We start from the raw sequence: 22,740 nt of genomic DNA on the forward strand, positions 1-22,740 counted from the left end.
TCCTGTTGAAATCTGGCAGCCAGCCACCATCTGTGCTTTCTGGAAATGAAGGAAGACATTTTTGTTCCAAGCGGTTTCCCCAGCCGGATGAATGGGTGTTGGCCGGGTCTATTTTGTTTTGGTTTAGTTTTAAATATATCTGCAGTTTTAAATGTGTTTATTATACATCACATCGAGATAATGATGTAGAATGCAAATAATAATAATTCACAGAACCATAGAATTGTAGAGTTGAAAGGGACCCCAAGGGTCATTTAGTCCAACCCCCTGCAATGCAGGAATCTCAGCTAAAGCATCCATGAAAAGATGGCTACCCAACCTCTGCTTATAAACCTCCAAGGAAGGAGAGTCCATGACCTCCCAAGGGAGTCAGTTCCACTGCAACATAATTTAAAATGAAGGAAGCACCTTAGTTTGGAATTGCCCTTGAATATTACCGGGACACAGGTGATGCTGTGGTCTAAACCACAGAGCCTAGAACTTGCTGATCAGAAGGTCGGCAGTTCGAATCCCCTTGACGGGGTGAGCTCCCATTGCTCTGTCCCAGCTCCTGCCAACCTAGCAGTTCGAAAGCACGTCAAGTGCAAGTAGATAAATAGGTACCGCTCCAGCGGGAAGGTAAACGGCATTTCCGTGTACTGTTCTGGTTCGCCAGAAGCGGCTTAGTCATGCTGGCCACATGACCCGGAAGCTGTACGCCGGCTCCCTCGGCCAGTAAAGCGAGATGAGTGCTGCAACCCCAGAGTCAGCCACGACTGGACTCAATGGTCAGGGGTCCCTTTACCTTTACTATTACCTATGCAGGGAATGACCTTACCTGAGAATGTGGTTGGTGCAAGTGATCAGCTCTCCTCCCTTTCCATTCTCCCTTATCGCAAGAACTCGCACCCAAGCCCAACTCAGGTCCTTGCAGAGTAGACGGACTACCGTGTGCCGAATGCGTCTCCCAGAATCGTGCACTGAAACTGCAAAAATAAGAAAGGGTTATTTGTTTAAACATAGGCGCATAGAACGCCTGGTAACTGGAAGAACAGCAGTCAACTGAGCTGCAATTACGTATTGCCACTGTTCTATATTGACAAGTTTGCAAAGCAGTTATGCCAACATAATCCTGAGTCCCAAAGGCCAGCTGAAACAAGTAAGCCAGCTGTGGCTCTGGTCCACGGACCCAATTAGATTATAAGAAGAGCTCTGCTGGATCGGAGCAATGGCCCATCAAGTCCAACATCCTGTTCTCGTAGCAGTCAACCATATGACTAGGAAAACTGCAAGTAGGACAACAGCACCCTCCCCTGCATTTCCCAGTAATCAGTACTCAGAAGCATTCTGTGTCCAACAGTGGAGATAGAATCATATAGCCATCAGGATTAGCAAACAACTGATAGCCTTATTTTCCATGACTTGATTTAATCCTCTTTTAAAGCCATTCAAATCTGGCAGAGGCTGGATGGCTACCTATCACAGGTACATTGTCACATGAGATTTTCTGCCAGTATCGAGGCTACCTGACCCTTAAAATTAAGGTGGCTAACTGCATAACAACCCTCTACTACAAAAGTATTGAACATGCAGGCACTCAGTACTCTTTCCCCACCTCTTCTCTAACCACCCTACTCCAAATTCTATTAGTACAGTGGACGCACGTTTGCAACCCGCAGCGGCGCATCTGCGCACATGCAGGTTGAGATTTGGCGCATCTGTGCATGCACAAAGCACAATTTAGCACTTCTGCGCATGCGCAACCACCAAAACCCGGAAGTAACCCGTTCTGGTACCTCCGGGTTTCGGCAGTCTGCAACCCGGAAAAACGCAACCTGAAGTGTCTGTAAACCAAGGTATGACTGACTGTATATGTCTATACAACACCCTGCAAGTTAGGCCAGCTGTTTCACCAAATCATAAATGAGAGCTGAGTCTAAAAAAATACTGGCCAGCTTGTTTAATACTATGTGGTGAGAGCACTCCAATGGTGCAAGCCTATGGATGTTTACTTAGAAGTAGAAACCCAATGTTTTCAGTAGGGTTTACTTCCGTAGGGATGTGCGTAGGAAAGCTCCCATGATTCTCTGAGTGATGCCATGACTGTTAAAGAGGTGTGGATGTTGCTTCCATCTTCCTAGTCATTCTTGTCTCAGGCACAACACTCACTCAGAGTCCTGTGAATCTCTACAGCTCTTCCAGTATCTTCAGGATGCAGAAGACGGTACCAAGACTGTCCAACCAGCTCTTCCTTTTGATAACCAAGATGGTAAATAACGCTTGAGGGGGAGAAAACAGGGAAGAGTTTAATCAATATGAAATATACTTGGAGTTGAGTGTGGATTTCATGCTGTTTATACAGCTCGTAGTAGCGAGGAATGAATGTTCCCCCCAAATATCTGCTTTATATACATTATTTACACAATGGGCCGCACGTGATTGGCTAATTCCTATAGGCCAATCAGGTTGCAGATTCACTTCCACCTGGAGCTGGACTGGGTGGCTTCTGCGGACCAATCATACTGCTGCATTGTTCTAGGACCAATCAGACTGCTGCATTTTGAATCCTATTCAATTCAGTACATAACACAATACTATGGTATCTCCATCATTAAGTGGGAAAGAAAGCACAACAGGCAACAACAGAACTTTTGTGCTAAGCAAACACCACTGCCTAGAATAGGATTGCCAACTTATTTGTTTACTGGCCTCTGCTCCTGTGCTTATACAGGTAAGTGTGATTCTGCCCAAGCCCGGCCACCAAAAGCTCTGGCAGCAGTCGATTTCCATGAAAATCTTCACCTGCTAGTGATTGCAGATCAAAACACAGGAACAGAGGGCAGGTTTTCTTTTCTGGTCATTTGGCAACTCAATCTATTTGTAGAATGCTGTCGCTGTGTGATGCATCCCTCTCCATCACTACTGACTTTCAGGAACAATTGAAAAACATTTCTTTTACCCCGGGGTTTGATGCCTGGAAACTGCTGCTCCTGGCAACCCTGAAATCAATGGCTGATAGAATGTTTTTAACTGGTCTTATAATGCTTCAAAAAATGTTTTGTTTGTTTTTAAAATTGATGTGCTTGTCACCCTGGGTTCCTTTGGCTTCGGGAGGAAGGGCAGGATATAAATTGAATAAATTATATCATAAATAATATCCATACTGGCCCTACTAAACTGCTCAAATAGTGGATTTTTCTTACTTGTCAGTCATCTCCACGATCTTCATATCCAGTGTGTGCTGGCTCTGGAATGAGGAGTCCCTGGAAGCCCCATCTACATCTTCTGACAGGTGTGTGACAGGAGTACAGAAGGCAACAAAGGTCAAGGCAGGAGAGGAGGAGGTCGACTGCGGGGTGAGCATGAGGAATTTGCCACGCACAGACATCAAACGGTTCCTTCCATACCTCACCCGAAAGGCTCTCAGAGTGCGCATTTCAGTGATGAACTCAATTTCTGCAGCAATTAAAATATAAATAAATCAGGATGCTTAAAGCTCAGAGGCAGATTGAGGTTTGTGAGGGCTGATACTAGGCAGGAACTTGGAGGCGCTCCTCCGATTCCTTTTTGCAATAAGTACACCAACACAAAACTCATTCTCTGTGTAACCCGATTTTAAATCCAGTTCTGTGGTCTAATACAGGGATGGGTGATCTGTGGCTATAGATGCTTCTGGACTACAACTCCCATCATCCCTTGCTATTGGTCTTGCTAGTTAGGGGTGATGGGAACTCTAGTCCATCAACATCTGGAAGGTCCCACATTCACTCTCCCTAGTCTGACAAGCTGAAAGAAAATGACTTGTCACCCAATTCCGTGTTGTTTGAGAAGATGCATTTTACACCCAGGTTGCAGTTAGAGTTAAGACCATCTAAAGCAAGAGGAACACGGGTGGTGCTGTAGTCTAAACCACTGAGCCTAGGGCTTGCCGATTGGAAGGTCGGAGGTTCGAATTCCTGCGACGGGGTGAGCTCCCGTTGCTCGGTCCCTGCTCCTGCCCACCTAGCAGTTCGAAAGCACGTCAAAGTGCAAGTAGATAAATAGGTACCGCTCCGGCAGGAAGGTAAACGGCATTTCCGTGTGCTGCTCTGGTTCACCAGAAGCGGCTTAGTCATGCTGGCCACATGACCCAGAAGCTGTACGCCGGCTCCCTCAGCCAGTAAAGCGAGATGAGCGCCGCATCCCCAGAGTCATCCATGACTGGACTTAATGGTCAGGGGTCCCTTTACCTTTAAAGCAAGAGTAGACAACCTGTGGCACAGCAGATATTGATGGACTACAACTCCCATAGTCTCTGACATACTGGCTGGGGCTGATGGGAACTGGAGTCCAGGAACATCTGCAGTGTTTCCTCAACTGCTGTCCCTTTCTTTGAGTGCCCCAGAAGTGAGGTGGGTCGTGGAGACCAGCTGTGACTGACTGTTTATAGAACTTCCTCCTCAACAAGGCTTCACTAGAACCTTCTTTGTTATTTTTCAGATTCCAGGTTAAGCTTTGGTGTTGTTCACCCAGGGTTTTTAGATGTGCTGGCTGATTTGAATTGATCTCAGTATTCTGTTGTTCTATTGTGGCTTTAATGGATGTTTGTTTTTATTGTATTTGTGTGCGACTCTAAACTACCCTGAAATCAATTGATAAAAGGTGGAATATATTTCTTTTTCTAGACAAGAAACAAAGAACAAAAAAAGAAAGGAAACTTTGCTTTTCACATTAAAGGAATATATGAAATCGGACGCTGATGTTTATTTCTTCAGCATACCATGCTAACCAGCTGAGATGATGCCGTGTAACATAAATATTAATTATCCCCCAGCTGCAAAGATCTGTCCTTACCAGTGCCTGGATGCTGCTGGGCAAAACCAAGCTTCTCCTGGACAATCCCGCTTGCTGGGCTGTTCAAGAGGTCAAAGATGGAATCAGTGTGGGCTAAGAGTTCTACCTGCAAGAAGAGCATGAGAAATCATAGCAGCCAATGAATGATGACAGGCAACTTGTTTAGCATGTAGCTGTGTGCCACGATATTTTTAAAATGAAACCTTAAGAACTAGAAACTTTTGAAGGAGAAGTGTGACCTTAAATATTCTAACAAAAGCTTTAGGAGTTGTAAGCAAAATTGCCTTCTTTGATCTACTTGCACACCATAGCATTTCATGCCACAGACATTTCCCATTGCAAACGTTAGCATGTTTTGCAGGTTGACAAATTTCAGCCCCAATCCTTCTTGCCTCCAGTTGAAAGGATCGTAGTGAAAAAGGTTTGGGGAAAAACTCAAATTAGACCTTGGAGAGAGATAGCTAGCTGAATTCAATGACAGTACTGCATTAGATTAGACCAGGCATAGGCAAACTCGGCCCTCCAGTTGTTTTGGGACTACAACTCCCATCATCCCTAGCTAACAGGACCAGTGGTCAGGGATGATGGGAGTTGTAGTCCCAAAACATCTGGAGGGCCGAGTTTGCCTATGCTTGGATTAGATCAAGCAAGGCAAACTTGGCTCCCCCCCCCACCTGCGATAGCCTGGACTTACCACAGAAAATCCAAGGAAGTGGGACACATTCTCAGAGATGTGAGCCAGTTTGCCATTTGCACTGAAAGCCAGGATGAACCCCGGGAGGGAAAGCAGCAGTTCTGGGTCTTTCAGTGCAGCAGAAGTTCCGAGATTAGAGGATAGTCCCATCACTTCATGTAAATCTGAGAAAATAAAGAGATAGATTAATTGGTTCTCTGGGTCCACAGAACGAGGCTTCCCATTAATTGGCTAAAGGCTTGCTGCACATCGCCTTCCAGCTCCACGGTCCTATGATTCCAACTTTTCAGCTCCTGCGTCAGACGAGAGAGCGAGAGAGCCCTGATTTGTGCATAAATTTGTGCTATGCACAGGCTCTCTAGCATCTGCCTCCCTTGTGAGGCAGAACGACCCAGAGACTCCCTTTTGACACATGGGTAGTGGTGCCACCACCCACCTTTTAATACTTTAGGCCACATACACAATTAAAGCACATTACTTCCCCCGAAGAACCCTGGGACTCGTAGTTTGTAAAGGGTGCTGGGAATTGTAGCTCCAACGAGGGATGAACTACGCTTCCCATAATTCTTTGAGGGCACTCCACTTCTGAATAAAGTGGTACCTTTGGTTATGAACTTAATTCGTTCCGGAGGTCCGTTCTTAACCTGAAACCGTTCTTAACCTGAGGTACCACTTTACCTGAGGTACCACTTTATCTAATGGGGCCTCCCGCTGCCGCCACACCGCTGGTGCACAATTTCTGTTCTCATCCTGAGGTAAAGTTCTTAACCCGAGGTACTACTTCCGGGTTAGCAGAGTCTGTAACCTGAAGTGTTTGTAACCCAAGGTGTTTGTAACCCGAGGTACCACTGTACATGGAAGATTCAAATTTGTGGTGCCGCAAAGAGGAAAGGGCAGACTCAGCCCTACCATAAGGCAATATGAGGTGACTGCCTCAGGCAGCAGCAACCCCCTGGTTGTTCGTCTTATAGCCCCCTGGCCATTTTGCTCTGTTGGACGATGGGAGCTGTATATGCTGGAGAACATGCATTCTTCCCACCCCACAAAAAACCAGCCTGTTGCCTCAGGAGTTGTGGAGGACTATATCCTACCACCAGCATCAAAATTATTCAACTGCCTGACCAAATTGTTTTTTGTATGTGGGATGCCCTCAGAAGCGGTTTAGTCATGCTGGCCACATGACCCGGAAAGCTGTCTGTGGACAAATGCCAGCTCCCTCAGCCTGAAAGCGAGATGAGCGCCACAACCCCATAGTCACCTTGGACTGGACTTAACCATCCAGGGGTCCTTTACCTTTTTACCTTTACCTGCCCTCATGTCCTTTGCATCAGGCAGCAAAATATTTTGAGTTAGCCTTATGGAAGAGACAGACTAACAGCCCTGTTAATGTGTTCAAAAGAACACGCAAGGGCTTACCCTAAACGATGCATCTTTGTATGTTATTTTCACTATTGTGAAATATCGTCTCACCCCTTATATACCCGACTGAGCTATACAGGTGAGCAACTCTGAGCAACTCTGCAGGTGAGGGCTTACTGCCGATGCCGTCTTATCAGGAGGTCCATTTTGCACAATGTAGGAACGCGCTTACAAGCCCCCCGCCAGACGTTCCTGTTGAATGTGGGGAGTTTGGGGACAGGCGTAACCCAGGCAGACAGAGATGCTGGGGAGGGGGTTGCACGTGTGTGCCTGTTCCCCCTCCCCAGTTTAAGCCCTCATGTGTGCATTCTGTTGAACATACGGATAGGGATTTAGTCTGTTCTTCTTCCATCAGCTCAGTAGCATTAGGCAGGACCGTCGTGTGGGTAAGATTCCCCTAAAGTAAAGCATTGTGGTTCAACTCCAGATTTTTAATTAAAGTACTATTAAAGATTCAGGAGTAAAGTGACGGATGTAATGGGGCATTGCATTAAAATTAAAAGAACAGGGTATTTTCTAACTAAACCTAGACTGGTTTAATATTTAAGTTGCATAGAAGAGCATCAGTATATAGCTCCATCGGTAAGAGCATGACACTCGCAGAATCGTGGATTTGAGCCTGACGTTGGGCAAAAGATTTCTGCATTGCAGGAGGTTGGACTAGAACAGGCTTCCTCGACCTCAGCCCTCCAGATGTTTTTGGCCTGCAACTCCCATGATCCCTAGCTAGCAGGACCAGTGGTCAGGGATGATGGGAACTGTAGTCTCAAAACATCTGGAGGGCCAAGGCTGAGGAAGCCTGGACTAGAATATCCTTGTAGTCCCTTGCAACTCTACAATTCTATGATTATGAGCTAAGCTTAGGTTCCATTTGTAGGCCAGGACAGAGCCCCGGCCACATTTTTCTTGCAGGTATATTCTGGACGTGCCATCGATGCAATAACCGTGCATTAGTAGCAGATTTATAATGGACTGTCTACACACCATTCCGTTTTGTTAGTTGTTCTGCGATGCTTTCCCAGTGTGTATTTATTTATTTAAAGTACTTATATCCCGCTTTCCCTGCCAAGTTGGGTTTCAAGGCAGTTTACAAAATTAAAAAAAAACCTACACTATAAAATACAAAGGAATAAAAACAAACTAAAAACGGTAATCAAAATACATCAAAACACATTTAAAGCCAACAATTTTAAAAACAATTTTGCCTGTGTTATCACTCTATAGTAATCCGAAGCAGCACTTTTGCACTATAGTGGAACAAAGGCAGGGCACCTCCCCCTTCCCCGCGCCACAAACATCCAGTATAAAAAGTTACAGGGTTTCAGCAGGAAGAAGAGTTTGGATTTGATATCCTGCTTTATCACTACCCAAAGGAGTCTCAAAGCAGCTAACATTCTCCTTTCCCTTCCTCCCCCACAACAAACACTCTGTGAGGTGAGTGGGGCTGAGAGACTTCAGAGAAGTGTGACTGGCCCAAGGTCACCCAGCAGCTTCATGTGGAGGAGCGGAGACACGAACCCGGTTCCCCAGATTACGAGTCTACCGCTCTTAACCACTACACCACACGGGCTCTCACACAGGAAGTAGTGGGACATACACCAGTTTGAAACAAAGCAGTATGTCCACCCCAAAAACGTTTGCAGGCATGAACAGTACTTAAGATGGGATTGCATATAACCAGCCCAATGCCATCTTGAGCACAGATAATAACAAATGCACAATAAAAAGGATGTCCAGAGTCAGGGTGTGTCACAGAGTTTTTCTGGGTCATTGTAGACCCAGAGCTACTTCCAAAACCATGCTATTTTTTAATGTTGCATCTCCAGGAGGGGGCTGGCGGGGGCGTTGGAGGAAGAGGGATCTAATCAAACAAGGTTCTGACTGTACCAAATTTCTCAAGTACATACTGATTGCAATACTTAGCACACAGCCGGTCCTGGAAATTACTTTAAAATGTTTAAGCTGAAGAGGAGGAGTATAGAGCTTACTGTGTGCGTATATCTCCCCCTGTGTTTAATCCACACTTATGGGCAGAAATGGGGCAATTCACCTGAGCACCTCTCTCTCTTTTTTGCATTTTAAAATGAGTGCTACCACACTTTTTAAAAAAAAATTCAGACCATTATGCAATTTCTCGAATAAGGCTAAAAAGTAGAAGGGAAATAAGTACATGTGAAAAGCGGAGGAAGGAGGCAAAAACCCCTACGGTGATAAAATGGCACCAAGTGGAAAGGCAGCGTTTTTCAAAATCAATGTTGAAATTTACGCTAAAAGGCTTTTTAATGTAAGTGCTACGGCATGACTACTTTAATAATTAAAAAGGTGGGAATGTGCAAATTAGGTAAGAGGCACAAATGGCGTAAGAGTGGAAAAGTACGAGCGAAGGTATGCTGAAGCATTGAGGCATCGCAATGAGCTCACTTGCTCACTCCGTACAATATGCCATTGCCCATGTCAAAACCACACCTCTTAGGTGAGCTATACCTGTGGAGGTTGTGCCACTGTTGCTAAATGGTGCTGAATACAGACTGCTTGACTTAGATGCATAGGCCAAATGTTGTTGTTTTTTTGTTGCAGTTGATTCCCCACTTTTCCCTGTCGTGATCCCAGAGTCCATCAGCAGCCATGTCTCCACGTCAGAGGCTGCAGACTTTGTAGCCAAGAAGCCAGACCAAGTGTAGGGTGCTCTGATTGTGCAGCTGATTGAGAGCATGAAATGACAGGCTGAGGAATAAAGCACCCCCAGAAGAACCTCCTGTATCTGTAGGGCCAGAGTGCAGAACCTCACAGGCACCTACCCCAGGGTTTTAGGCATCAAATGCCATCTCCAAGATCTCAGCAGTTCAGCAGCACAGGGAGTGCACCAGGTGTGAGGCTAGGGAATGGACGAGAAGTACAATTCTCCAGAGCAGAGTGTTGGCCCTTTAAGAATGTCAGGTTAGTTAGTCACAATGGGGTGGAGCCCGAGTGCTCTCAACTATTTTTGAAGCTCTCTGTGGTCCTGAGATTTCTGACCAGTCTTGCCTCCTTCTCCATGGATTCTGGTATCAGGCCAGGCCAGGATGAGAATCGTCCTCCAAAGTTGCTATCCAGCACAGCAAAGATGTTCACTTTTGCATTGATGGAAATTTCTCTCCTGTGCCAAATAGCAATTTTGAGGAAGAGGATTTTCACTTAGATCATGGTATGAGAGCAAAGAGTTAAATCTGTTATGGTCCTGATCCTAATCAGGATGCACAGCACACTGAGTTTTCCGGGGGGGGGGGGGGAGAGATACACATACCTTTAACTATGTATTTTACACAGAGATGCTTTAGGAATTCAGTTTCTGTGAATCCTGAAGGAAAATAACCTGCCCTCAGATGTGAGAACAATTATCCTTTCGATTTCACAACGCTCTGAAATTTGTGATAGGTCTCAGCACAAACAAACTTACTAAAATGTGTTTTAAATGCATATTTTATGACCAAGCCATCTTTAGGCATGTGTGCATTGAGATAAAATACACATCTGTATTTAGATAGGAATTTTGTATGGATTATTAAAAAGAAATTTTGTAGAGTAATGCAGAAATGAGGCGGAAGTGACTCATGCAGAACACATTAAGTGTGAATGCATGCAAAGCTGCCATGGACATGAAATAGACTGATCCATCCATCCCTCGTTAGTGTCACATGCAGTTTGATGAGCAATATTGACACAGGAGCTTACTGCTTAGGGAGGGAGGGTGGCTTGGGCCAATGCAGAGGAAGAAATCTGGCTCAAAGCATTCCTTTGTGTTAGGCTTCAGGCTGTCAGTATTTTGCAGGAAATATGCATGTGCATGCTGCAAAATTTACTTTTGTGTAATTAATTTAGATTAAAGTGCTCTGTCACCTTTTCAGAAAATTAATAGTTTTTTGTGATTAGGAAAGTGATGGGGAAATGCACTGAAAAATAGGGAATGAACAAGATTAATGGGAAGACATAAAAACACCTAGTAAGCACACTAGAATTAATGCAGGATGAATGTCCAGTGCCATATAACCCCCCTGCATACAAATCAGGATGAACACTCAGAAAACACTGGATGTAGTCTAACCTCCGCATAAGCTTTGTGCAAGCGAATCAGAAGGAAGGCTGAGAAAAGAAGTCACCTGGAGCAGCCCTTAGAAACAAAAGAGGCAACAAGAGGGGATTTGGCTGCAGATTTTTTTATCGATGGTTTAATAAGATGGGGGCGGGGTGGGGTTAGAAAGGAGGGGATCTTTGGTGGGGAAGTGTTAAGAAAGGTTCAGTGTTTAAATATCTGCAGCCTGCTCTTAGGTTTTCCTGGAGCAAGAGACAAGGAATTCAGTGCTCCCCCCTCCTCAATCTTTCCCCTTTTTACACTCTAACCGTTGTGGAAATTTAAATTGTGAGCCTTCTGAAAAGGAAGGCATTTCTGTACACTCCCATTGCTCACCCTGAACAGTAGCACAAAACAGACTACCATTTCAACAGAGCAAGCCTACACATGTTTACTCAGGAGAAAATCCTACTATATTCAGTGGAGTTTACTACCAGGGATGCAGGTGGTGCTGTGGGTTAAACCACAGAGCCTAGGACTTGCTGATCAGAAGGTCCGTGGTTCGAATCTCCGTGACGGGGTGAGCTCCTGTTGCTCGGTCCCTGCTCCCACCAACCTAGCAGTTCGAAAGCACGTCAAAGTGCAAGTAGATAAATAGGTACCGCTCTGGTGGGAAGGTAAACTGTGTTTCTGTGCACTGCTCTGGTTCGCCAGAAGCGGCTTAGTCATGCTGGCTACATGACCCGGAAGCTGTCTGTAGACAAATGACAGCTCCCTCACCCAATAAAGCAAGATGAGCGCTGCAACCTCAGATTCGGCTACGACTGGACCTAATGGTCAGTGGTCCCTTTACCTTTACCTTAAGAGCATACAAGATTGCAGCCAAAGGCTGTGTATATGCTTTTAATTAAAAACATTCCCTGCCAAAGAATCCTAGGAACTGTTGTATGTTTAGGGTGTGAGAACTATAGCTCTGTGATGGGTAAACCACAGCTCCCAGGGTTCTGGGGTGAGAAACACACTTCAAATGTTTGGTTTGTACACACCAACATACAGTATAACAACAGAATTCTCTACCTGCCTACTCAGAAGTAAGCCCCACTGAGTTCTAAGAGACTTACTCCCAAGTAGGTAAGTGTAGGATTTCAGTCTGAATAACTCAGATTGCATTCCCTCAGCACTTGCTTTCCAGTTCGCTACTTAGTCAGTTTCACTAATCAAGGCTATCACAGCAAATTCCTCTCTCCGCAGAAATCCGTCTCTGTGAGGTTGATGTAGGTCTTTGCTGTTTTCTGCCAAGTGAGCTCCTCCTTCTATGTTATAGATTAGAAGAGAACAACATCTTTCAGGCAATACATTGTGCAGAACAGAACATGCCCGTCTTGGAACATAATTACGGAAGAACAATATCAAGGTCATTGCAGCTTCTTTCACTTTATCGTGTGATCTAATGGCACTGCAAAAAATAAACCAAAAAAAATGTTTTTGGGTGTGTGTGTTTTTGTAAAAAATGCAGCTAAAGGGCATGTTAGCTCTTGCACTGATCCTCTCAGGGACAATTCAAAAAGAAAAAGGGAAGACAGGAAAATGTCTTCAGGTAAAATACACCTTAGGGGAGACCATGATGGATAAAGTGTTCCCATTCATAAAGCCAGCTGCTTGCTCGCTGTATACTTACTCTTTGCTACCTCTCCTATATCTCCTTTAAATAGAAATAAGGGTGCAATTAGACATGACAAGGAAGATCCACAACCAGAATTTCCTAGAGTTCAGCCACCACCCCACTGGTAGCGGTGGAGGGTCAGGTTGGGGCCATGGCGTTTGCAGGGGAGGGTGCTTAACCCTTTCCCCTTATACCGTTTTCCTGATGAAAACTGCAGTTTCCCCTGTGAAGGGAAAACAAGAGAAAATGTACCACTGCAGAATGCATGTACGAACATTTCCAGTCTGAATTCACAGTGGTGGTGTTTATTGTTAACTGATAATAGGGAAACCAGCTTTTCTGTGCTTTAAGATTATCGTTGGCATTTATTGTTTTATACCCTTTAGTTTTATTAATACAGGAGCAGCTGGTATGGAGGGGGTCTGGTGTCCTGTGACAGTCCTTGACGCTTCCATGAATGGTGCAGGGGTAAAGGTAGGGGGCGCTCCATAGATGCACTGACAGAGCCAATCAGGTGCATCCACCAATGAGCTTAGGGAGTCCTGACCTCACCACCACCCTGTCCAATCAGGTGCATCCACCAATGAGCTTAGGGAGTCCTGACCTCACCACCACCTTGTCCAATCAGGTGCAGCCACCAATGAGCTTAGGGAGTCCTGACCTCACCACCACCCTGACCTGCCCCATCTTGGTAAGTGTGAGCAATTTCCATGCCCACCCCAGACCCTCCTGTATTAATGGAGCGACTGTTTCAAATGTCTTCTCGTTCTCTGCTCAGATCCCAATCTGATAGAGCATTCTTCAACGTCAACTTCATTGGACTGGTCATGTTGTTCGGATGCCTGATTATCATCTTCCAAAGCAACTATTCTATTCCCAGCTTAAGAATGGAAAGCAAAATACCGGTGGACAACAAAAGAGGTTTAAAGATGCTCTCAAGGCAAATCTTTAAAAATGTAGTATAAGCACTGATCACTGGGAAACACTGGCCTGCGAGCGCTCCAGTTGGAGAACAGCCTTTGCCCAAGGTGCCATGGAAGCACGAACTCAGGGTGAAAAGGAGAAACGAGCTAAGAGGAAGGCACACTTGGCAAACCCTCACCGTGATCTACTTCCACCTGGAAATCTATGTCCTCACTGTGAAAGAATGTGTGGATCCAGAATTGGCCTCCACAGTCACTTATGGACTCACTGTTAAGACCGTGTTCATGGAAGACAATCTTGCTCGGCTACGAGTGATCGCCAAAGAACAAAGAAGAAGAGAGTTATAAATATTTTCATAAAAGGAAGTTATAAGCCACCCCTGTGAGCAGATGCAAGCAAAGAGATGTGAAAACGCCACAGGGAGTTATCTTTGGCGTAGTGAACATTGGAAAAGACACACGAGGAAGATCGGTACCATCCATTCAAAGCACATTCAACACACATTTAATGCACGTGGCTTCCCTCAAATAATCCTGGGAACTGTAGTTTGTAATGGGTTCTGGGAATTGTAGCTCTGTAAGGGGAAAGTGACAGTTCTAGGCCGCTAGGGAGGATTTGTGTGTTTGAAATAGGTGCTGAATATACTTTAAATTGTGTCATATATAACTCAGTCTACTCATCTTCTGGAATAGCTTTTGCATGGGAGTAAGCTTGGAGGCTGCCTACCGACTCATTACTTACAAACTTGAGATTTCCTAAGTTTATTCAATCCAATAGTCACTTCTCCTCACCCCACCCTAAATCAAGGTATCATGTCCTCACCACCTTCGTTGCTGTTTTTCTGAATACATCTTGATAAAGCAAGAATGGTGAGAGGGAGGTCAGCACTGTGACCGCTCACCACATGTGCAAACATTTTACACCAACTTCTTGTGCTCCAGATGTCACTGAACCACATCTCCCACCATCCCTTACCACTGGCGGTGCTGGCTGGGGCTGATGGGAGTCCCAACAACATCTGGGCAGCTACAATTTCCCCACCCTTGCTGCAGAAAGAGAATGTGTGTCCCCCTCTTGCAACTGTCCAAGCTTCCTTAGGGAGGCCTACATCACACTGGAGAAACTTCTCCACATTAGACTTCCTGTTTGCCGTGGCCATTGGAAAAGAAGTGTGGAATAAGCCTTAGGGGAATTCCGAGCAGCGTGGGGTTTTTTAGAGGTCTCGCAAGGTGGACATGTGAGAAAATGGAACAGTTTGGGGAACAGATTTATAACAAATTGAAAAAGATATTTAAATACACTTTCCCGAAAAAGCCGGAAGCTTTCTTGCTAGGCTTGATGGGAGAGGAAATAGAAAAAGGTTATTTATGTGTGCTACGACTGCTGCCAGAACTTTGTTAGCCCAAAAATGGAAAGTACCAGAATTACCAACAATACAGTGGCAGAAGAAGATGGTTGATTATGTGGAACTAGCAAAACTGACCTGTAGAATCCGAAATGAGGAGGAAGCAAAATTCCAAAAAGATTGGAGTAAATTTATGGAGTACATAAATAATAACTGTAGAAACCTGAAGACTCTGGCAGGACTGAAATAAATCTTACGATGTAGGTAGGATTGGATCCAGTAAGAAACTGTGGAAAAGTAATTGACATAAGAAACCTGTTGAAGGGAGGGAAGTCAGTCAACGTGTAGCAGATGGGGGGAAAGAATGTGGGTAAATGATTGTTGAATTTTACTGTATTTTGTTTGTTTGTATTAAATGAAACACCAATAAAAAGCATTAAAAAAAAATAGAAACTTCACCGCATTCTGGGGACATATAAAGTCAGCATTAATCGAAACAGTCATCGCAAGAGAGGTTTAATATTCACCTGGGGGGAAAAGCTGCGTCTCTCGTATGTAGAAGCAGACCAGAGCCATGGTATGAAGGTACGAGAGGCGCTCCTTCTCTTGCTCCAAGATGGGCAGAAGGGAGCGCAGGTTCTGCAGCTCAGCGTTGATCTGATCCCGGCGAGCCTTGGAAGCACCTTTAGTTGACCTGATGACCAAGAGTTGCAAGATATGAGGCAACTTGGCAGTTTACTCAGCACGGCCCCACAAAGTTCCTACAACACTCTCAACATATGAGACAGTTTGATTCACATGACCACCCCCAATTTTCATACAATAAAGAGGTCTTGTGAAACTGTAGCTCTAATATAAGACTGCAAGTTGATTCCGCCCCCCACCCCGAAACATACAGAGGCTGTGAATTTCCCACAGTTCATGAGGAAGAGGGGTTGACTGTTAAACCACTCTGAGAATTGTAGCCCTGTGAGGGGAATAGGGGTCTCCTAGCAGGTCTCAGCACGCTTAACCAAAATACAGTTCCCAGGCTGCTTTAAATGTATAGTGAAGATGGGATCCTAATCTCCACTGCCATTTTGACTGAGGTAAGTAAAAAATTCACCTCAGTTTTACATGGGTGATGCATTTTTCTTTGTGTTTGTGTTTTTGTTTAATGGGTTCTATTTCTCTGTTTTTTTTGTTTTTTTATATTGTGATGTGTTGTTTTGCTTTTGTTTAATGTGGCATTTTTTACTTTTTCTTTCTGTAATTTTTGAAACTTTAATAAATATTATTTTTTTAAAAAAGAAAGATATACTTTATGCATAGGGGTAGACACCTGACAACTTGGGTTCTCCTCACTTTCCCATTTTTCCAATCTCAAATTCAGTTCTTCACATTTCTGCAGCAATGTATGATTTCCCTCCCCCCCCTCATAAGAATTCACCAGCATTTTTGTATATTTGGCAGTTTGCCCAGGGCAATGCATTATTTTCCCGAAGGCAATGCATTTTTACACATACACACAGTCTCTGCATTTTCATACACATTGGTTGAAGAGCTGCCCTGCCACTCTTAGAGAAGTGTGAAATCTGAAGAAGAGCTGTGTTTCCATCTGAGCACTGGTTTGAGAACAAATTAGGTAGCTTCTCGTTCGTTTAAAAGCTAATGGAATCGAATTCATCGTAGATCTCTCCTTGTAAGTGCATCCCATGTGGTGCAAGCGGGAATAATCCATTTTAGGAGAAAAGCTTCAGAACTAAGCAAGTTCCCTCTCATACAACCAGTGTTTCACTATATGATGCCCCGAATCGTTCCCCACTGGAAACAACAAATGAGGTAAAATATTATTATGACAACGTTGCCTTTTAAAATTTAGAAGGCAAAGTTGTCAGAAGAATGTTTTTACCTCACTTAAGGGGACAAAGAGAATCATTCCTCGCACAGGACCATTTCACAGTGGTGCGAACAGCAACTATTCCAGATGGGTTTATAACTTAAGGCTCAGTGAACGGCACAGTAGGAGACTTTTTCTGAAAATGAAAACTCTCCCCAATGTATATGATTTCTCACTGAAGAGACAATTTCACCAGCATTCAGACACATAATGGGCCCAAAGTGACTGTGCTAAACTGTTCAAGAGAGACCATTTCAGGCCTGTGTGATTCAGGCTTAATTTTCCCTGACATGGTAAATCTCAGTCTTGGATGTTCCACTTCATACTTCAGGTGGACAAAATGCTCCTTTATAAAAAACAACAACAACCCAACAACCCAAAATCCATCCGTAAAGGAAGTTAGGTGCCAGAGAGAAGGATTCTATCCCAGCTTCCTTCTTGACTTGCTACTTTTCTAGGTGCAGCGCATTTTTCTGAATGGAGATGTGTTCAATTGTGTGAGATTTCACTGAGATCCAGCTCCAAAGGCCTTCTGGCAGTTCCCTCAGTACAAAAAGTGAGGTTACAGGGAACCAGGCAGAGGGCCTTCTCTGTAGTGGCACCTTCCCTGTGGAACACCCTCCCATCAGATGTCAAGGAAATAAACAACTATCTGACTTTTAGAAGAGATCTGAAGGGAAGTTTTTAATGTTTTTTAATGTCTTACTGTGTTTCGAGTTGTCAAAAGCCGCCCAGAGGGGCAGGTGCAACCAAGTCAGATGGGTGGCAGTTATTATTATTATTATTATTATTATTATTATTATTATTATTATTACAATCTGAAGTGATACAGCTCCAGCCTTTTGACTAAGATCAAGTGTGAAGAGATACAGGTTACCCCAGGTTTAACAGTTTGGTAGCAACCAGGCCTCAGAGGAAATTGTTGGACTGAGGGAAAATCACTCATAGTTTGCCAAGCAGTTGGTTTGCATAGGGTTACATAGGACTTTCCAAAAGACAGGGACAGCTTAAGACCTTTTGCTTCCTGAGGCAAAGAACAAGATGGCAGCCCCTTATATTCCATGTACGGAAACTCACTAGACTGGCTGTTGAATCTTATTTCAACAATGGCGATGGGACAGCACCTTCCTACACAGCCTGAGGGCAACAAGCTAGCTTAGGGGGAGCAGGGCAGGTATGGCGCAAACACCACTCTGCTGTATTTCACTGCCACTTCTCACCCCTCAGTATCTGCCACCTGAGGCAACGGCCTCACTCTGCCTAAAGGCAGGGCCGGCCCTAGCAAAAGACAAAGGTGCATACTGGATAAAAAATATTGGAGGGTGTCAAGTGTCCACATCACTGGCAACTAGTATGATACCTTATCACGTGGCTGGGCCTTATCCATCCATGTGTGGAATCGCTTTCAAATGTTAAGCCCCTCTGTGGAGCTACCACCACACAAAGGGGTTTTTTGGCACCCATTTCATATCAGGAAGGTGAGGAGGGTGCTAACTTTTAGATCATTCCTTAGGTTGGGCATCTAGAATTCTGCTCATCGATGATGAATTCTTTGGATGGCCTTGAGCAAGCCATTTTCTGTCAGCTTCAGTGCCTTCTGAGTATAAAACAGGAATATTAATGATCATTCTGTGCTGTAAGGTATGAATTATAGGGTGTTTTTCTTAATGCTCTGCAGACTTAACAGTGGCAGAGAAAAAATGCATTAGCCACAGTTCTGACTTAACAGCACAACCCACTGCAGGTTTACTCAAAAGTAAGTCTCAGTGCCTTCAGTGGTGTCGATCCCACGTTGTTGTGGCTGCCATCCCAAATGCTATGACAGAGGCTCTTATGTGCAGGAAAGAGAGAAAGCTTTGTTCAAGGCTTACAGCAATACAGGTCAAACTACAGGTACGGATTGCTACAAACAGAGACCAAGAACAGCATCAGGAGTCTGAGGCCAGATAATATCTGTGGAGATGTCTCAACAAATGGTCATGCTTCTCCTGCCAGCGATACTCCCTCTGTGAGCCTGGTGTGCTTGAAGGAATATGCTTCTCCAAGGGGCACAGTCTGTTCCCAACAGCAGAGGTGGTACTGAGTTCCTGATGGCAGGATGGAGGCTGAGTTCCCTTGACTCCTCCTCCATCAGTTGACTTAGGTGGAGCAATGGATGCAAATGTTACCTTTGTAGAGTAGATTAGTTTCTGCAGAGACCTGCACACCTTTCTGTGTCCTCCAGCTAGGCAAAGGAATGGTGGAAGGCACCATCTGGGGAACCCCCAAGGGAAGGAGGCTCAGTGCCCAGAGATTGGTGGTGGGACAACATTGAGAGGTCAGAGGGAGAAGACTGGGAAGAGGAGGAGTTGGAAGCTGAAGAGGTAACAGGGCTCAGTGAGCTGGGAGAGTCTGAGGCAGAGAGAAGTTCAGAATCAGAGGCAGAAGCTGAAGAACTGGATGTGGGAGGCCAAGAGTGTCATGGCTAAAAATTGGCCGCTGTTTCTTTAATGCTAAAAGAACTAAGTCAGCGGCCTACAATGACTTATGCAACCTTTCATCAAATGGTACCTGTATATATAGAGTGGTCAATGTTAGTGTGTGGTGTGGGTTGGTTGGTTGGATGGTAGAAAGCTGGTTGCGTTTGGTGTGTGTAAAAGCTGTCGGTCGTGGTTGGAGAAGAAGACTTTTTAAGAATAAAAGCAGCAATACTCTGCAAGAATACTCTTTCTCAAAGACTCTTTTGTGCCAACTAAGGTCTGAGGACTAGGCAAAGGAGTAAAAAGGAGGTCAGAACCTTTTCCTTTTCAAAACACTGACAAAGAGGCAGAGATGAGTCAGGACAGTGAAGAAGCATGGGTGTCTCCCCCTCCTGCTGCAATGAGATCCCCTCCCCCTGATCTCCCAGAACCAGAAGAGGCATGAAACAGGCAGAGCAGCGAAAGACTGCAAGCAGGCGCAGTCTCTGATTGCTTGGGGAAAATGTCAGAGAGGAGGAAACTTAGATGGCTGTAGGAAGGCAAGGACTTTAAACAACAACCCTTGAGTATTACGGAAAATTGGATCTTTAAATACCTTAATTTGACATCGAACGGGGAAGGTTCAAAACAGGAAGTCCGCCTTCCCCTTTTGTAAATAGACTGAAGCAAAGAGCTTACAAGTTAAGGTCTTGGAAAGCCTTATGTAAAGGATTAAACTTCCATCGATTGAAATTATTAGACCCCCCCTTGGAAGCAGGAGAAGAGGGGGAAATTTTGGACCGTGTATCCTGAAGGAGAGAGTGATTAGAATTAAATTGCCACTGCTCTGAACCTGGGAACGGACTGACAGTGATTGACGTTTTGGGAGAGTTCATTGACAGCGAAGAGAACAGATGTTGACAGTCGGTTGAATAAGAGAAATATATTGTTTCCATTGTCCGCTTCTGCGTTTAAAAGGGAGGAAAAGTAACTGAAAATTGAAACCAACTTTACTTTTTGAGCTTTCTTTGAAAGGATTGATACAAGTGGAGACTGTTTCCCTCTAGAGGGAGCTTTTGAAACTGTTACAAGAGTGGAGCTGGGAAATCTCCAGCTGCTTGATAAGAAGTGTGGGAACTAGAGATTGACCTTGGACATTCGGGAATGTCGACAGGAGAAGCCTTAGTAACTGCATTTTGTAAGATAAACTATTTGCTGGAACAGCTTCATAAAAAATTGGATGTTATGATTACTAAAACTGACATTTTGGGACCAAAAGTGAGCACCAATACAGAAATTATTCAGGATTTGACACAGGAATCTATTTTAGCAGGACAAATTGCTGAAAAGGAGAAGGAGAAAGTTGCTGTTGTCGAACCTAAAGCAATACAAGGGGGAGCCTTAGTCTTACAGAGGCAAATCGAAGACTATAAGTTGAGGCCCTTTATGATTGAAACTAGAAAAAGTCAGACTCTGAAGATCGGAGCCTGGCCTGGACTGGAAAAGGAAAGTTGGAAAGATCCCTCTATGCAGGGATTAACTGACTTTTGGAATATGGACTTGGGTCAGGAGGAGATTGGAGCTCGGGGGGCCTTTGGAGTTGGAGGAATTTTGAAATATGCCCTGAAATACTTTATGGATCCTAGCCTTAATTGTGGAAATTTGGCTGACCTGTCGAGAGGGAGTGGAGGTGTCGCTGGATTGGAGTTTCCTTGAGATCTGCTCTTTAGCATCAAAGAATATAAAGAAGAACTGCAGAAGGGATGTGGAAGAAAGTTAAGAGCCTCGGACATAAGATCTCCAGGTTGATGGACTGTATGGAGTGGACGGAAGTGTCTGTCAGAGCCCGAGACCGGGGAGAGGAGATGGTGGAAGAAGATTGGACGATTTAAAGTCTATATATAGAAATATTGTAAAATTAATGAGTGACAGGAAAATGTTGGAATGAATTTTCATGGCCTTAGTAGAAATGCTATAAGGAGTTAAGCTTAAATAAGTATACTAATTTTAATGAAAATAAGATTAAAAATATGTTAAGACATTTATATGATAGAAAATGGAGAAAGATGGAAAGGAATTGCTAAAACAATTAATGGAAGTGGAATACAAAGAGGGAGGTGAGAGGAGGTCGATGATATAAGGGAATGAAAGTTAGAATATGGAAAAGGTATGATGTATGTTTTTAAATTGTTTTTGTTTTGTTTTGTTTTGTTCATTGTGTTGGGTGATGTGTTGAGGTTGTGTTTTGTATGGTTTATTGTATTGTTTTATTTTTTCTTGTTCTTGTTCTTTTTTTGTTTTTCTCTTTTCTCTCTGTTTCCTTTTTAAGAAGTAATAAAAATTATTATTTTTTTAAAAAAAAAGGAAGGCAAGGACCTTCAGTCTCAGCAACTGCTTCATGGAGGGCAAGATGGAGATGAGTTGCTGTGCTCATTAGGCCTGAAACCCCCACCACATTTGTGCCACTTCTTCTTGTTGTTTTTTGCTAACAAAGCGTTAATTCCAACTTGCCGGGTGTGATTTACTGCTGGCTCGCTTCTGACAGCAAGCAAGAGGGCATTATCAGAGTTCAAGGACACATTCCAGCCAGGCAAAAACATCCCAGGGGGGTGCAAAGCAGGGCTGGTGAGGGGTGTGACCTGTGGAGAGGGTGTGTGGCTGAAGATGGAAAGACCCAAGTGCCAGAAAGAGAGCTTTGCAGGGCCACATTTGGCCCCTGGGCCTGCAGTTCCCCATGCCTGGCTAAGGAATGGAATGTAGCAGCCTGGATTTCTGCTCAGCCTGAAGTTGGTGCAGAACAGCAACCATATGAAGCAGGGGAACAGATGCAAACGGGGGCAGAAGGACTCCTGTTTTTTCATAGTTGTGCAAAAGAAGGGATTTGAGTATGTGTAGTTTTCATGGAGGGAGAAGTAAAGAAGTAGTCTGTGACTATGAAATCAGGGATCTGTGGACCGCTGATTCCCCCAGGGAGGCTGGCCAGGGGGCACATCTGGAGGGTCGCAGGTGCTTTCCCATCTCAGAAACAAAGATTCTGCCCTCCTTTGTGTCTGACCACCCACAATTCATCCAGAGACAGAAAGCATCTTTTGACTAGGACCATGCTTCAGTTTTGCTTTTTTAAAGAAAGCATTTACTTTTTAGCTGGCTAAACCCTGTTTTCTTTTGTTTGTTTTGCATTACTTCTCTCTCTCTTTCTCTTCTCTTCTTTTCTTTTTGCAAAGGAGCCCCAGGGAGAGCTTAGAAAAAGGGTAATCAATAAAGAAACAGCAGCATTAGAGATCAGGAGGGAGAAAAGAGCAGATGGATTCGGGGGGGGAGAGGGAATTCTGTGCTGCTGAAAGTGGACCATTCAGCATAGAAATTCAATATGCACTTCAGTTATTGTATGTGATGGTTCCCATGACAACCGCCACGCAGCCATGCGAGGCATTCAGCTGTGCAAAGGGGCTGGAAGCTGGCAGACAAGCGTCAGCACTCCTATCTCTTGGAACTGGGAACTTTAAAGAACTGGTGGT

At 44.5% G+C, this 22,740-nt stretch overlaps 1 protein-coding gene across 6 annotated transcripts in view; it reads right to left on the bottom strand.

Moving 5' to 3' along the window:
• Positions 1–22,740, bottom strand: part of LOC309337812 (neuronal PAS domain-containing protein 4-like) — a 36,315-nt gene that overhangs the window by 6,344 nt on the left and 7,231 nt on the right. For 3 of the 6 annotated variants that reach the window (XM_081854681.1, XM_081854682.1, XM_081854685.1), the window contains 6 exons: positions 15,433–15,599; positions 5,507–5,670; positions 4,813–4,918; positions 3,183–3,435; positions 2,149–2,258; positions 818–965 (listed from right to left, as the gene is read on the bottom strand). In XM_081854681.1, coding sequence (XP_081710807.1) covers positions 818–965; positions 2,149–2,258; positions 3,183–3,435; positions 4,813–4,918; positions 5,507–5,670; positions 15,433–15,599 — 948 coding nt within the window. Of the gene's footprint in view, positions 1–817; positions 966–2,148; positions 2,259–3,182; positions 3,436–4,812; positions 4,919–5,506; positions 5,671–9,409; positions 9,679–9,723; positions 9,800–15,432; positions 15,600–17,798; positions 18,107–22,740 lie in introns of those variants that run through there. The other 3 variants (XM_081854684.1, XM_081854683.1, XM_081854686.1) reach the window with 3 other exon arrangements.

This window comes from Podarcis erhardii (genome assembly GCF_964252035.2).
Source record: "Podarcis erhardii genome assembly, chromosome: 3".
Lineage (NCBI taxonomy): Eukaryota > Metazoa > Chordata > Lepidosauria > Squamata > Lacertidae > Podarcis > Podarcis erhardii.